At 36.9% G+C, this 16,448-nt stretch overlaps 1 protein-coding gene across 2 annotated transcripts in view; it reads right to left on the bottom strand.

The window, feature by feature from the left end:
* The window catches only part of LOC109719509 (protein phosphatase 2C 70), a 60,204-nt gene continuing 46,122 nt past the window's right edge, over window positions 2,367-16,448 (bottom strand). The window contains exons 9-13 of one of the 2 annotated variants that reach the window (XM_020246244.1): window positions 12,146-12,240; window positions 3,116-3,231; window positions 2,875-3,004; window positions 2,716-2,770; window positions 2,367-2,619 (exon numbers count right to left, since the gene is read on the bottom strand). In XM_020246244.1, coding sequence (XP_020101833.1) covers window positions 2,461-2,619; window positions 2,716-2,770; window positions 2,875-3,004; window positions 3,116-3,231; window positions 12,146-12,240 — 555 coding nt within the window. In that variant the 3' untranslated portion in view covers window positions 2,367-2,460. The remainder of the gene's footprint in view (window positions 2,620-2,715; window positions 2,771-2,874; window positions 3,005-3,115; window positions 3,232-12,145; window positions 12,241-16,448) is intronic. The other variant, XM_020246245.1, reaches the window with a different exon arrangement.

Genomic DNA, 16,448 nt, shown 5'->3' on the forward strand with positions numbered 1-16,448 from the left:
TAAACTAGTTTAAACTAGGTTTAAACCTAGAAACTTGCTAAGATAGAATATTACTTGCAATGTGGGTTGCTGTGGCACGGGGGAAGGCTCGGTGGGTCGACAGTGACCGGCGGCGGCGACGTCGGCTAGGGCGGCGGCGACTGGCGGCGGCGATGACGGGGTGCGACTATTGGTTGGAGCGGGATGGGCAGAGAGGGAGAGAGAGACAGAGAGATAAGAGAGAAAGAGAGCGAAGAGTGAGGGAGAGGTGTTGGGGCTTCGGGTGTACCTAGGTAAGACGGTGAATTGTTCACCGTCTTCATAAAAAACAGTGGAGACGGTGAACGATTCACCGTCTTACCTTGGCCCACCTCCTGGGGGTTACCAATAAAGACGGTGAATAGTTCACCGTCTTTACTGCAGCACAAATAAGACGATGNTGAACGATTCACCGTCTTACCTTGGCCCACCTCCTGGGGGTTACCAATAAAGACGGTGAATAGTTCACCGTCTTTACTGCAGCACAAATAAGACGATGAACTATTCACCGTCTTATCTGTGTTTTATGTCTCCAGGACTTGGCCAAAGTTGGGGGGTGTGGGGGGATAATGTACCGTCTTAGGTAAGACGGTGAACTGTTTACCGTCTTATTGAAGGGGGGGTGAATTCGCTCTAAAGACGGTGAATAGTTCACCATCTCATGAAGGCGGTGAACCATCCACCGTCTTCGTGAGAAATGCGCATAGACGGTGAACGATTCACCGTCTTTACGAGAAAAATCCGAGCTGGCGCCGACGTGGCGAAAGGAGGGTTAGTTTTACAAATAAAATTTTCAGAGGGTTATTTGGCCAAATATAAAATTCTATAGGGTCAGTTTCAAAAAAAGTCCATATATATGTATATACATGTATATATATATGTATATATATATATATATATATGTATATATATATATATATATATATACATATGTATACATATATATACATATGTATACATATGTATACATATATATACATATATATATGTATACATATTATCAATATATATACAGTGTATATATATTTGGCCAAATATACAAATTCTATAGGTCAGTTTCAAAAAAAAGTCCATATATATACATTGTATATATATGTATCATATGTATAGCATATAATTGTATTACATATATCCTCATGCTACTATATATTATATGTATATATATGTATATATGACATTCACATGTAATATATATTGTATACAATGATACTATATACATATACTATGTATAATTACCTTATAACACATGTATATATACAATAATCCATGTATATGTATACTATAGTATAGTTATATATATATATATATATATATATACACTTTTATAAGTACAATCACCTTCTTACTCATATGTCGTTTTCAATGATGGGGCTTTCAAATCGACAATCTATATAATTAAATATGATTTCAAGCATTTAAAATTTTTAGAAACCAAATTTTAAAGATTTTCGATATCATTTATCTTATAATCAAAAGATATCAGAATTGACAGCTTGTAATATCCGATATTGAATATTTACTAGTTTAATAGTGTAAAAAAAAAAAAAAAATCGATTGAATTTTTTATACAACATTCTATTTACTGTCTTGATTAAGATCGATAATTCAGATCTTAAATAAAAAAGAAAAAATTGATCCTTTATTTTTTAGAGGCCCTCCAATTTTAACCACTCATTCTATGCCTGCTTAATGGACTTTACTATACTTTCGAAAAAATACAGAATTTATTTTTCTAAAAATTTAAAATACTCTTCATATTTAACGATGTGGATCGTCGATTCAAAATTTCTATCATCGAAAACAACTTATAAATACCAAAAATTCTATACTCATAAGAATATAGGAGCACTACTTTACTCTATATTATATATCGAGTCTTTTAGCGTTCCTAAGACACACAAAGACGTCCACCAAGTGACTAAAGCTTCCATTTCAAATTGAACACTAAACTCTATGGGACCCATTTATTAAGGAAAATAATTAATTAGCTGATGAATTAAATAATGCAAATCTTTGGACGGTTTAGAACATGATATGTGCAGTCCATAGCCGACATGGGAGCCTACGGCCAGGGCAACAATTTCTCTTATTAAGCTTGATAGTCCAGGAAACAATTTCCCCAAGCTCCCTTTATACTGCAGAAGCTTCGAAACTTTACAGCAAATTTATTCCCCATGTTTAAGGAAACATTTCAGACACCAGGCTCGCAAGAAGCACTACGTTCGCATAAGATTCAATCCTATAGTTTGACCATCTTAAATACTAGATATTTATAGTAGTAGATAGAAGTATTTACAACCGGGAGAATAATAATAATAATAATAAAGAAATAAATAAAATAAAATAAGAAGAAAAAGGTGGATCCAAACATTGTTATAAAATAAACTCGGAAGAATGAACATAATGATAATATATGAACAGCACTATTCTTAGAAACAAAAATTAGGATTTGATCAAACCGGAATCTGATCTCAGAGTGTCAAAATCTAAGAAGATTACAGAAGTATTATCCTTCGTCCGCAACATTCTGGCCTCTTCTAGTATGCAGTTGGCTATTTTCTCAGCGTAATCATTGTCGTGAATGTCAAACCTCTCCCTGTTCTGCAAAGAATAATTCAGAACACAAGTTACATCTTGTAAGAGTTGGGGATTAGGAAAATTTGGTAGGGTGCAAAATAACTCTGGAGATATGTAGACCTGAAGGAATAGCTGCACTGCTTTCTTAATGCTAATAACATCCCACAGTCCGTCACTGCAGTTTTTCAGTAGAAACAATTATATCATCATCAATAGAGGAAGCTCACTAATTGCCCCATCCAAACATACACATGAAATTTTAGGGACAAGGTAATCCACCTAGCAATTAGGGCAAATGCGGTGCATGCTTTTGTTATGTGGACAACTTGACTTATATATGGCTCTGAACTGAAGCGTGAGTCTTGCTCTTTGAGAAACTTATCTCCTAGCATCCTGCTGATATTTAGTCCTGAAGCAATAGGGGGAAAAGTGAAAAAGAAAAGAAAGATGATGGTCTACGAGATTTTGCATAAATTGTATTAGTAAGGTGAGAAGACTATCATTGCCATAATGAAAATACCCGAGAGGCGTGCTTCACCATCTTTTAGCGGTCTTCCTAGTTTTGCTAAGCGAGCCCGCTCAGGCATGCTTGTTACTCTGTGATCCTCTGTCATCATGATCTGCTGCCCATTAACACTGCCACAAGAGCACATTGATACTTGATGATAAAAGTAGAGTTCAACCAATTCATGCTATCAGACAGAATTGATATTCAAAAAGTTCAGGCACGAAATCAAGCAGAAACAGTCTACTTGCATAATTTAGAAACTCCTTTTGCTTTCGATGTCTAAATATGATCACAGCCAATAATTGCAATAATCCAAGATGCCAACGAGACGAAATTTGCGCAAAACAACAGACATTAATAGGCAAAAAACAATTTTAATTGTTCCTCAGCCATCAGCACCACCATCATCAACTACGAAGTGCCAGGTCTCAATTGGAATATCACTTCTCAATTCAAGTTTACCAAAAGTACTCATTCTACTAAGGGAACACCAAAGAATATCAATGGTAACTTTTCAAACCAAGGATTTAAGTACGCACGGAGTCATTCCGGATACTTGCTCACACAATCTTTAATCTGTCACGCCTCGGGGTCCCTTTTTGGATTTAAAAGTCAATGCGGGAGTGCCCAAAAAAAAAAAAAAATTTGAAAACCTTGACTCCAGAGTATGACAGATCCGTCACAAACATAGGAAATCCACTATTCATACGGACAGAGTCTTCCCTGTATTTGCACGGCATGGCACAGGTACAAAATACAACCACAACAGTATGACATTCACATACATTCACCAATCACATTCACCATTCATTTCATCACAGATATTCATAAATTCACATCTATTAGAGATGAAAATGATTTTCTACCCTTCGTGGTAGCATGTTTTAAAAGAAATGGTTTCCGTGTGGAAAACAGTTTTAAAAAGATTTACGTGTTATGCCAAGCACACAGTGCAATGTCATGCCGATGTGTGTAGTTGACAAATATAACTTTCCGCCCACAAACTTTGGCATGAAATATTTACTTTTTAGGGTTAATTTCATACAGATCCCTGCAAACATAGTAAATGGCAAATATATCCCTATAAAGTTCAACTTTCATATATTCTTGCTGCAAAAGTTCTAATATTTTCAATTATGTCCCTCTAGTTTGTTCCTAGCTAAAAATAATTTGCCTAAAATCTAAATTTAAATATTTTAATTAAAATTTAAATCTAGAATTAAAATTATTTAAATTTATATATAAATTCAGAAATTTGAATTTAAAAAAATTGTATTGGATTTGAATTTGCAAGTCAAATTCAGAATGTGAAATTAAATTCATGTTTTCAATTCAAATTTTAAGTTGAAATTCGACTTGAAAAATAAATTCAAAGATTAAAGTTAAAACAAAACATAAACTTTTAGATAAGCTTTCCACTTTCGATGACTTCGCAATTTTTTAAGCCAAATTAAAAAAAGTAAAATTTCGTTATAACTCATTTTATCCACCCACTTTTATAAAGTAATTTTCATATTCACTTCCACAAACCAAAACTTCTGCAAACCAAACAACCGATAATACGTCACTTCTAAAAGTGCTAGTTTCGGTGCTTCACTCTCCCCCAACCAAACATGCCCCTTAAAGAAAGTCTGCAAATTGCAAGAACAAAGCATTCTTTCACTAAAAACAAAAATTCTACAGATTAAATATATTGTCACCAGCATGCTAAGCTAGAAATCAGTCTGCTACTAGCAGTGTACTCTATCCCTCTTTTTAATGTCAGAGCTCAGAATACAATAATTGATTTCCAACAAGAAAAAGAAATAAAGAAATATTCTAGTACATATAGCGCATTGAAGGGTAAACTAAAATGCCATCAAGCATAAGTTATATTAATTGAAAATTGTAGCAACAAATTCATCGAGTGGCGAAGATTATTAAGGCTAGCGAAACGCAAAGCATGCTATAGACATGCCCTGAATCTCATTGATTCAAACTAATGAAAATTCATCTTCAATATAATGATTGTCTCGTATAATGAATATTATGGCATTACTGCAAATAAAATGCATCAACAACATATGTTTGAAGTAAATGAAATTAGTCGGTAGGCTCCATATATTTATCAAGCCATTAGGATATTACAGTTTATACCCAGTGCATTTTCAAACTTCCAAAAAAATTACGATATTGTAGTTTGATTACCTTGCCGTTACACATATGCATATAAAGCAGGAATAAATAATGAAGGAAACTTCAGAGCACACTCTTGCCTGCTAACTTCCTTAGGCCAAGTTTGGTTAGGGGATATCCCAAGGATAAGGAAGATATCCCCTCATTCGCTCCCAAAACAAGAAAACATTTGTGAACCAAGTTATCCTATTCAAACTGGTTTTCAGGAATAACCCAGTAACACTTGTTTTCTCTCCCTTTAGAGCACTTTGTTTGTTCTCATATTTATCTGTCAATTTGTCTTGAGGCCAATTATGGAAAAGTGATATTATTTAGACCGATGCTCAATCATGACTCATATTATTATATATTACTTATTTTCTGAATAAATATTACATTATTCTGTATCATGTAATATAAAAGTGTAATAATATATAATAATATCATAAATAGCAGTAACTACATATTACTATTTTTATATTATAGATGTAATGTACTATGCAATATAAATTGTATTACATATCACATCAAGGATTGCATGCTGCTGGCACTGCTGGCATGGCAAGGCACATTGGCACAAGGGTGCCAATGTCAACACGCCTCCCCGTGCTAAGGCGCACCATTAGCACACTAGAATGAGTTTTCTTACAAAATGCTCATGAAAATTAGAATGTTTTAATCTCTAGCAAACTATAAAATTGATTCAAGAGCTATTAAATTGATTCCAGAGCTATATCTCACACAAGTAAGACTAGAACCTAAAAGAACTAAGTAACTGAGAAAATTCATTTTATATATATTATGAAAGTATATGCATGAAAACAAAACTAAGTCATAATTGGTTAAGAACTTATAAGGGGAAAAAAAACAATATCATGTGTAAATTCGCTAGATCTAATTGATAAAAAAAAAGGGCTTTTTTTGCAAATGGCCCCCTGAAAAAATTTTATTTTAAAACTAGCCCCAATAAATTTATAATTACAAAAATGGCCCTACTCGGCTACTCCTGCCACGCAAGCGCCACGCAAGCGCCCCGTGGGCGGGCTGGGATCCTGGTTGGCAAGTTAAACACGGTGAATCATTAACCGTGTTCAAACATGGTGAATGATTCACCGTGTTTCATATTTATATTCCTTTTCTTCTCTTTTAGGGATGTCAACAGGTCAGGTTTGAATCGGATTTTCAAAAACCCAAATCCGAATCCGAAAATCAAATTAAAACCCGAACCCGAATCCGAACCCAGCGGGTTTTAAAAATCCATACCCATATCCATATATTAAAGTTATATGGGTATGGATTTTTAAAACCCGCCGGGTTCTTCAACTTGCCAACCAGCCTCCCAGCCCGCCCACGTGGTGCTTGCGTGGCGCCTGCATGGCAGGAGTAGGGACATTTTTGCAATTATAAATTTGTTGGGGCTAGTTTTAAAATAAAATTTTTTCAGGGGGCCATTTGCATAAAAAGCCCTAAAAAAAAAGGAGGGAATCTTCTTATTGTAATTTTTTTGGTAAAAACATACAAAACTTACCTAAGTTATAGACCATTTTCAGTTGGCTATTTGTAACGAGCCAACCCGTTAGCAATAGTAACTTGTTGAGTCCAAAACACCGGACCAAAATGCTTTAACCCAGCTATTGTGTCTAGCCTATTCAAACCACCGTTTGAAAAAGGGCGCCTAAGGCCCGCGCCTAGGCGCGGCGCCTCAGCGCCTCAGCAATAGCGAGGCACAGCGCAATTGCTGAGACGCGCGCCTTGGCTCTGAGGTGCGTGCCTCAGGCGAGGTGCGAGGCGCGCGCCTCAAGCACGCCTCGCAATATTTAAGTTTAGAAGGATTTGGGGTTTAAGTTTTCGAGCTGGCAGGTTCTAAATTTGATTCTTATACTTAAACTCGTTAAGATACTGAAAGAAATCCTAAAATAACCCAAAAAAACCATAAAGAAACCAATTGGACTAAGTTAGAAGGATTTTGGGTTTAAGTTTTCGGTTTGTCAGGTTCTAAATTTGATTCTTATACTTTAAACCCGTTAAGATACTTAAAGAAATCCTAGAATAACCAAACAAAACCCTAAAAAAAAAAACAGCTGCTCACCGCTTCCTCTCCCTCTCATGTTCTCCACATCTTGTCTTTGTCACACCATGGACCAACAGCAGCGGAAGCAGCAGGAAGCAATGGGAGCAAGCAGCAGAGGCCAGCAGCAGCAATAGCAAGCGGGAAGCAGCAACGGCAGCAAGAAAACAAGCAGCAGCAGCGATGCAAGTGATGAGGACGAGGATGAGCATGAGGATAATGCTTGAAGAACGAACAAATGAGAGCACTGGCACCACAATCACTTTTAAGTTTTAAGTTGAAAGTTGAAAACTTGAAATATACATATATTTTTAAATTTGAGAACCTATATGTATGTGTTTCTTTACCTTCTGATGGTTTTTTTTTTTTGTATAGTTATTTTGAATTTTTTTTTATGTAGAACATCAAATTAAACTACATTTAGTAAATGTGCTCCTCGCCTTCTTGAGAAGCGCACCTCGCAGTGCGCCTTGCGCCTACGCTTCAGAAAAGCCTTGCGTCTCTTTGTGCCTCGCACCTTTTCAAACACTGATTCAAACTTATAAACACCCACAATTAGCCACAACTATCAAATGTGAGACTATTCTCAAGCCTTGGGATGTCACACTACTCGACCTTTCAAAATTTTGATTTTACTACCCAACTGTTCAATTTGTTTGAATTCATTCAGTCAACGGCATTTTGGCTTCAAAATTTGAATGTGTCGTTTATATTTACATGTTTAATTGGTATACGTCATGCAATTCTCGCAACTATAAATTCCTTAAAGTAGTTAGCTTAAATTTTGAAGTCAAAGTACGATTGACCGACTTAAATCAAACAAATTATAAGTTCAGATAGTAAAATCAAAATTTCGAAAAATTGGATAACCAATTCAAAATGGTCCATAGTTCAAGTTTTGTAAGTTTTTACCTAACTTTTTAAACTAAAAGTTAGCCTCATTAAAGATGCAACCCAGTAACTACAAATGTTAGTAGATTTACAAGATCTACATACTCAGGTATTATCACCTCAAAAAGACTCAAAAAAGATCCCAAAATACTCAAAAATAAGAGACAATTTTCTCAATATGGTCGGCACGACTCCATGCCGTGCATCGGCATAGCCTCAACAGAGTACGACACGATAGACATGGGACAACAGTTGCAATCCTTGCATAACATATAATTGATATTCTAAGAGTAAATTATATAGTAATGTTATATCACATTATTATATGATAATAATGTGATATAATGTTACATTATGATATTATTCTATTCTTGTTATATTCTTGTGAGTTGTGACAATGTAAAGCTAATGAATATATTATAATATAATGCTATTAGAACTAATATCACTTTATTACTTATTGTACTGTAGTTGAACCGGAGCTTATAATTTACCAAACTTTCGATAAATTGACAAAGTGAGAATTGAGTCATGATAGACATGATTAAAGTGGGTTTAGAGAAGCCTAGATTGAGTGTCAAATTGAAATCAATTCGAATCGAAACGAGCTTGCGAAAGAGAAGAAAACTGAGTTCCAGACCTTTCGGACGCTCGAATTAGGGATTTGGGCACTTGAAATGGTTTCAGATGGCCGAATGCAGTGCTCGGATCAACCGAATGCTCTTCCATAGAGCAATGTTGGTGAGAAACCCACTTTCGAGCGCCCAAATTGTCCTATGGGCGTCGGAATCATTTCGAATGTCACTCAAGGGCACCCGAAACCCCTCTAAACTCCCAACTTGAGAGCTGGATCACACTTGACGAAGCATTCGGGCATCCGAAATACCCTGCAAGCGCTCGGAACATCATTTGGGCGGTCCTTCATGGGCATCTGAACGTCTTTCAAACGCTGAACCCAGGAGCACAAATCGTACGAGAAATTAAAGAATCAAACACCCAATCTACCTTTCGAGTGCCTAATTCGTGAACCAGGTAGACTGAGCAGGTATCAAGATCTTGGACCAAGTGCAGCTATGTGCAATTCGGGTGCCCGAAACCTGACGTACAGATAGTGGTTTTAGTTCTTTGTAAATAGAAAATGTTGGGTAGTTTATGTGCTATTGTAGCACTTCTATAAAAAGAGAATTTCAAAGCCAAACCCTAACCTCTTCCTCCTTTTTCACTCTCTTTCTCTTATTCCTCTTTCCCTCGAGCAACAGTGCCCTAATTTCCCATTGTTGGATCTTGGAGATCTACTTGGTTGGAGACTTGGAGAAGCTCAAGGGCTTAAAGAGGAAACACTAGGAAGGAGAAGAAGTCCACTTCACCCATATTCCCTTGCTAGGAAGAGAAGAGGTGAGATGGTGTTTTTAGGGTTTCTTTTGGAGTTTTCTCAAATATGAGATTTGAGAGTTCTAACTTTTGTTAGAACTCCTTTTTAGTGTTTTCTTGAGATTCTAAGGAGATCAAGGATCATCCCTTAGAAGAGAACTAGAAGAAGGTGGGGATTAGGGAATATCACCAAAATGGATTTGACCTCCCTTTTGTCTAAAGCATTATTTGATTGCATGTATATATTATGAGTAATATGTAAGCTAAAGTGGATTTAGTTACATGCTAGGAGATCGAGTCGGTCAAGATGTCTTATGAGCATTTGACCTAGAAAAAAAATTAGGGTTTTAACCCTTGTATATTGAAAGAAAAACATGTGGCGTGTATGTATGGGCATTCATGTGAACCTTGTAACATAGGCTAAATATGTGTGCCATCTAACCTAGATGGAACCTAGGATGTGGAAACAATGGCATTGACTCTAGGTTGAAACTTGAGGTGTGACCATAGTGGTATTGAACTCTAGGCTAAACTTGAGCTAGAGAACAAGAAAATGGTAAATAAATAATGTGAATAACCCCAAAAATTAGGAACTTTGGATGAAATGGTAAAATATGCGCAACCTTCCGGAAGTGTCCAACTTGGGAGATGTCAATCCCCTTCAAGTCCCAATGTTGTAAAGGGAGATTCCAATCCTCTCAACTCTCGACCGTACTTGGTGATGCCAATCTCCCTCGAGATCATGTCTCTACCGATTGGAGACATGTCAATCTCCCTCGACTCTCGGTGAAGTGTGCGCCTACTGCCTACCGATTGCAGAAATGCCTATCTCCCTCGACTCTCCATGAGATGTGTATCTACCGATTGGAGAGAAATCCGATCCCCCTCAGCTCTCCATGAGGTGTAATATCAAAGGAAACCAAACTAATAATTTGGTAAAAGTAAAGAAATGGAATGAGATAAATGTATAGGCTAATGACATAGCAAACCATTGTTGCATACTATAAATATTTTGAGGCACTGCAGTTGTATTTCGATTTCCTGCATTTCTATTATAGAAATAGCTATTTCAGTTATTGTCGTTATCTATTAATGCCTCGTTTGGACCAAGTGTGTGTGCAGAGAGCCACTTTCGGCAGTCATACCCACTAAAAACTTATTTCAAGTTCTCACCCCTTTATGGTTGATGTTTTTCAGGGCTACCCATCGCCGGTGAGGCGAGTCGCAGCTAGGGCGTTGCAAGTTAGATAGACAATGGCTAGTCGCTGTAGAGAGTACCTCGTTATATGTGAACAATAGATGTATAACAGGTTGGATTAAAGTGATGTAAACCTTAAAGACGTTAAGTTGTAATAGTTGTAACATAGAAGTTGAATTGTAATAGCTTGTAAATTTAGAAGCTTTACTTACTCTGATGCTCTTGCAGCCATATCATGTATGGTATTATACAGATTGGTGTATGTTTCTGCTTCATGCGAGTAGAAAAAACCTTGTCCGTTCGGCGGGTCAGCTGAACGTGCCCGAATAGGCCCAACTGGTGAGACTCAGGGCGTAATAGAGCTACTTTGTAATATTATCAAATAATAATACAAAATAAATTTTATCACATTTTTCTAACAAAATACTTGGTTTTACAATAATCCATATACTTGGTCAAAATTTGGTTAAGTAGAAGGATGAACTTATGCTGCAAGAATAAGTGCTTATACTTAGCCTATACACAATTCTAGGCTAAACACCCAAATGGTGTTGGGCATAACCTCCGAGAATAAGTGCTTATCATCCAAATGCAAATTTCAACTTATTCTTCCTTGTTCCACAATAGCCCTTGTTCCTGGGAAAAGAAAGTTATACCCAAAAATTTAGTTCCCGACCCAACTAACCTTAGAGAAATTGCAATAGCAGCAACACTATATTTCATACATTGCAGCTTCGTCCTTCGCAAGGAAAATGGTTAGTATGTTTCCTGATTAAGGTTAGGAAGCAGTTCTGGTTGTTCCCAATGGTGAAACTTCAAGAGGATGACTGATTTACAAGACAATTCACAGATCTGGTTGTCATAAGTAGTTCTTCAATTATTCGGTCCCCTCTTATACAAAGTGTTAATACATTAGTTGCTTCACTTCATGTTTTGTAACATTTCAGATAGAGATTGCACATGTTCTGAAGAAGCAAGACGATGAATAATATATATATTTTTTAATGGTAACTAGTTGGAATAACCAGAGATATTATTTAACCATTTCTTCAAGATATAAAAGGCTTGATAAGAGAATTTTCCAAGTGATACAAGTAAATGAAGATGACAAACAATAAAATAATTTCTTATAACATTTAAACAGGACTAACAAAAAGCAATTGAGTCCATTTGCTTATAAACTAGGATGTAATCATACTTCTTCAAGTCGTGTAAGGAAAAAAAAAATTCTAGTAACTTATTAAAAATTATAATAATAAATAAATCTTCAAATGCTTGCCATTATCAGTCAGCTGAGAAAAAAAAAACAAATAGAGAATAATATCATCAACATAAAGTAGAGAAAGGTGTTGTGACATACTTCACAAAACAAGATGAATCGCCAACATTCGCACATTGCACAAAACATTCTTTGCTCTGAGCAAACCAAATCAAAAGAATTGTTGCGGTACAACCCTGCAAAGGTTAATTGTTACAATGAAGCAGAATTTGCTTGACCAATCCAAGAGATTTAAAGGTTATAGAAGAGTCGGCAATTCTCCTGGATAATATTCGAATACAATACACAGCAAGACACTATCTAGAAAGTTAGAACTCAACATGTCAATTAAGCCACCTACTGTTGTGTAGTCAATTGTGGTATAAAACTCATCCTTACAAGCCATAAATTGACTATCCGTTCATACATCTCCATCCATTTATCCTTCAATTTACAGGATAGAAATTACATTTAACAAAGAGGGCAATTTGAAAATAAAGAGAAATGCCTAAAATTAGTTTGGGAAGGTGACTACTTGCTGAAGGAAATGCCATCCTGGATTCACACATTACACATGACAGATATAGGCCAAGGGAAAAAAGGAAAAAGATTATGACCAACAAATTATTTTACACATTAGACTAGATACTGCAACACATTGAAGCTTATCTCTCTTTGAACAATACTCTAAAATGCAATGATTCTTGCCATGTGCGCCGGTAAATACCTATTCTTCTTCATGATTCCTTCTCTATTCTTCCTCATCTTTCCTTCTGATTCTTCTTCTAAATTCCTTCATATAATTTTCTAAAAATTTCTACAATTCAATTAAATATAGCTTTTGGGCTCATCACTAGCAAGATAGATTAGAATTTTTCTAATTTGTCCTGCATCAGTTTTGATCTCAGAGGATATCTGATTCTTGTTTTTTCTTTATCCTACAGCATGCTTGTTAACAATGAACTTTTAAGTAGAATTTAGTACGTATCTAGCTTCCACCAACGCTTGACTGGATAATCTATAGTCTACCATAAACAACCAAGAGCCGTCTTGTTCGGAATTCCCTAATGTAATACCCCAAATTTTTTTTATTATTTTGTTTTTGCTTTAAATTTTTTTTATTTATTTGATAGAAGACTATTTTGCTTGACCTAAAAAGTTTAGCAACTTATGTGCAATTATGCCATGCAAATTAATTAAATGGCTCCCAATCTCTCTCTCTCTCTCGTCTGATCACCCAACCAGCCGCTCTTTCTCTCGCGCGACCGCTATACTAGCACGCTCGGCTCTCCTTTCCGCGTGCGATATCTCTCTCTCTCTCTCTTTCTCGCACGACCTTTGACCCTCGTTTTTCGACGTTGTCGCTGCCGCACTCCTTGATCTTTGTTGGTGTCGTTTCGTTTGTGGCTGATGTCATTTGGATCATCAAAAGAACTTTGTTCATCAGCGTTTTCTTCATCGTCATCAAAAAGGTTTCCTATTTCGTTCATCCCTGTCTGCATATTGTTGAAAGTATTCTTCTCTTGATGGGTTTTAAATCGAGAACTATTTTTAGACATAAAATGTGTGTTAAATATTGATCTTGAACCAATGAACATTTTAAAATTGTTTGAATCTTTGTACATCCATTAGATTCCAATGTATAGACTTCTTGTGTTCTATATGTAATTCCTAGGAGAAAATAGATATAAATTTTGCTTCCAAATTTGGCCTAATCAGATTACAATTAATAAACGTGTTCCCATCTAAAAATTATCATTTCGAGTATTTAAGCCTTCGTTTTAATTTTTTGAATCCTATTCATATTGCACTACCTTTCTTAATAATATAGTCCATAGAATTCTTCCGTTTGACTGATGGTCGAGATTCCTCAGCTTATTATGTTCATTGTCTTTTTCTCACATGAGATTGGCCTTTTAGCAACTACTTTAGACTTGTACTAATATTCTACTTGAGCCTATCCAAATTATATTGTTGGGAGTTACTTGTTAAACGTCATGTTTCGTATAAAGTAATTAGTCCTATGTCAGAGGATTGGACATCTTTTTAGAAACTTAATACGAACCTAATAAGCATTGATTATTTTTGCGTCTTGTGCTTGCAATGGTATTTTGTTTCGTACATTAGTTTCCATTGATTAATTTGATACCCAACATTTGACCGAACGATACTCGAATTAATTGGAGGTAAATGACTTAACATCCGTTAGTTTATTTTTGGTAAAATTATAGAAATATGTTATGGTAACAAAAATTCCTTTTGTATAGTTTTTTAAAATAAAGGTTAGACATGTTTATATAAATCACCAACCGTTGAAAAAAATTGATTTCCAACACGTTTTGCTCTGATTGCTGTGCAACTTCGAAAAATGTGAACTTAAAATGTGATGTCTCCTGATATTTTGTTTAAATTATGTTGGCCATGTCAACATGAATTTTGTGATAGAAACCAACTTCGATTTTGTGATGCACCACCTATTGCAATTTCGTAACGCGCCTTCGGGTCCAATTTTGTAACATGCCTTTGAGTGCAATTTCGTGATGTGCCTTCAGGTTCTATTTAAATACACATTGCTTTGCGATCGCGCCTTCAAGTGCCTGTGATGTATGTTTAAGGCCTTTGCAAACAAGTCGCTAGTTACCAGAGACTTTTGTTTCAAATTCTAATTTTAGAATAAGAATGCTTTTGTTTAAATTTCATTCCTCTTTGTTCTTTGTGAAATATACATGTTATAAGACTCAAAATTCTAAAATGAGATTTCTAAATTTTACTAAACTTAGTCATTGTTTTTTTGTAAAAAAATTATATCTAAATATTTTGTTCGCATGTTTAATACTACTAATGTGGTGTATGGTTGCTTACCTAAGTATGGAGTCTGATGAGCTTGTGGGGAATGGGACCAAGTGATAGTTAGACTGTAAGGAAGTGAATTTTCGAAACTCGAGGATTAGATTTCGACCAGAATTGACTAGTTGTCGAGTGCATAGGCTTCGGAAAGTCCGAAGGCGATTATAATGCATAAAGTGCATTAAAGAAGGGTCCGCGGGAGCACCAGTGCAAAATCTGCACTGGAGCAGAAATGCTCTCGGGGACCGGTCTCCGGTAGGGAGGGACCGGTTCCATCAGGCTGGGTTGCGGAGGTCTCTGATGAGACCGGTCCCTGCAGGAACAGGCTCTCTGGCCAAGGGCTCTCGACGTGAGAGCCCTGAATCGGTTTAAACCGATTCAGAGCGATCCGGTTGCAAGCCCTTGGCCAGGGACGGGTANGCTCTCGGGAACCGGTCTCTCGGACAAGGACCGGTCTCCCGGGGACCGGTCTCTCAGGCAAGGACCGGTTCCCGAACGCGAAAATCCCTCTGCTCGAAATGGCAGCCTACGGGGACCGGTCTTCCCGAGCTGGGACCGGTCCCTCACTGCGAAAATGCCCAGAGAGGGCTAGTTCAGATTATGAAAAATTGAGGGGGCTAGCTGCAAAATGGCCTTTATTAGAGGTGGGGGACCCCTCTCTCTCCCTCTCAGCTGCTTTCTCTCTCTCTCTTACCCCTTTTCTCTCTCTCTCTAGGAAAGAAAAGAAAAGAAAGTGAAGAAGGAGAAGAAGAAGAGGAAGGAGAAGAAGAAGAGAAAGAAGGAGAAAGAGAAAGAGAAGGCTAAGAAGAAGAAGAAGAAGATATCTTCTTCTCTCCCTCTCCCTCAAGCTTGAGGAAACCTTGTGTAGGGGTAAGCTCTAAACTCCTTTAATGGTGTTTTTAGGGTTTTGGAGTTTTATTGCTTAGAATTGGTTCAAATGGAACCTATTAGGGATAAATAGAAGGTCCGAGCTCGAAATCGAAGCTCGCACCGCGGATTTCTCCGTTGTTGAGACCTAGGGCTTAGAATTGGGATTTTGGCAAATCGAGGGTTTTGATCTAATTAGTTGGGTCGCTAACCTAATTGCTAGGTCCCGGAACGCGTCGACGAAGTCGGTTTCTCGATCCGACGAGCGGGTGCGGAGAGATCGCCGAATCGGGTACTCGAGGGCTCGCTTCGCCCCGAGGAGTTGAAGCGGCGTACAAGAACCCCAACGTCGAGTTTTCTACCATCGCAGCATCGCCAAGAGGTGGGTGGTGTCCATCCCGAAGCAATCGGGCTCCCTCCTATGTCTTAGTATATTTCGACCCTGCATCTTGTATTATTGCATTATAGGATTATTATGTATTGCCTTTCCTTATGCCTTTCTTGATGATATCGTAGCGTGCATTGGATATTTGATATATTGGATTGATAAGGATTGGGTCGAGATTGTGAATCCTATAATGTAGAGAAAATGATGAACTATGAACGAGTGGCATCTAGTCGATAGTAAACAAATAAACGAGTGGCATTTGGTTGATAATAAGCAAAAGAACAATGATATCTGTGAGTCGTG

Source organism: Ananas comosus, linkage group 13 (genome assembly GCF_001540865.1).
Source record: "Ananas comosus cultivar F153 linkage group 13, ASM154086v1, whole genome shotgun sequence".
NCBI classification, from domain to species: Eukaryota; Viridiplantae; Streptophyta; class Magnoliopsida; order Poales; family Bromeliaceae; genus Ananas; species Ananas comosus.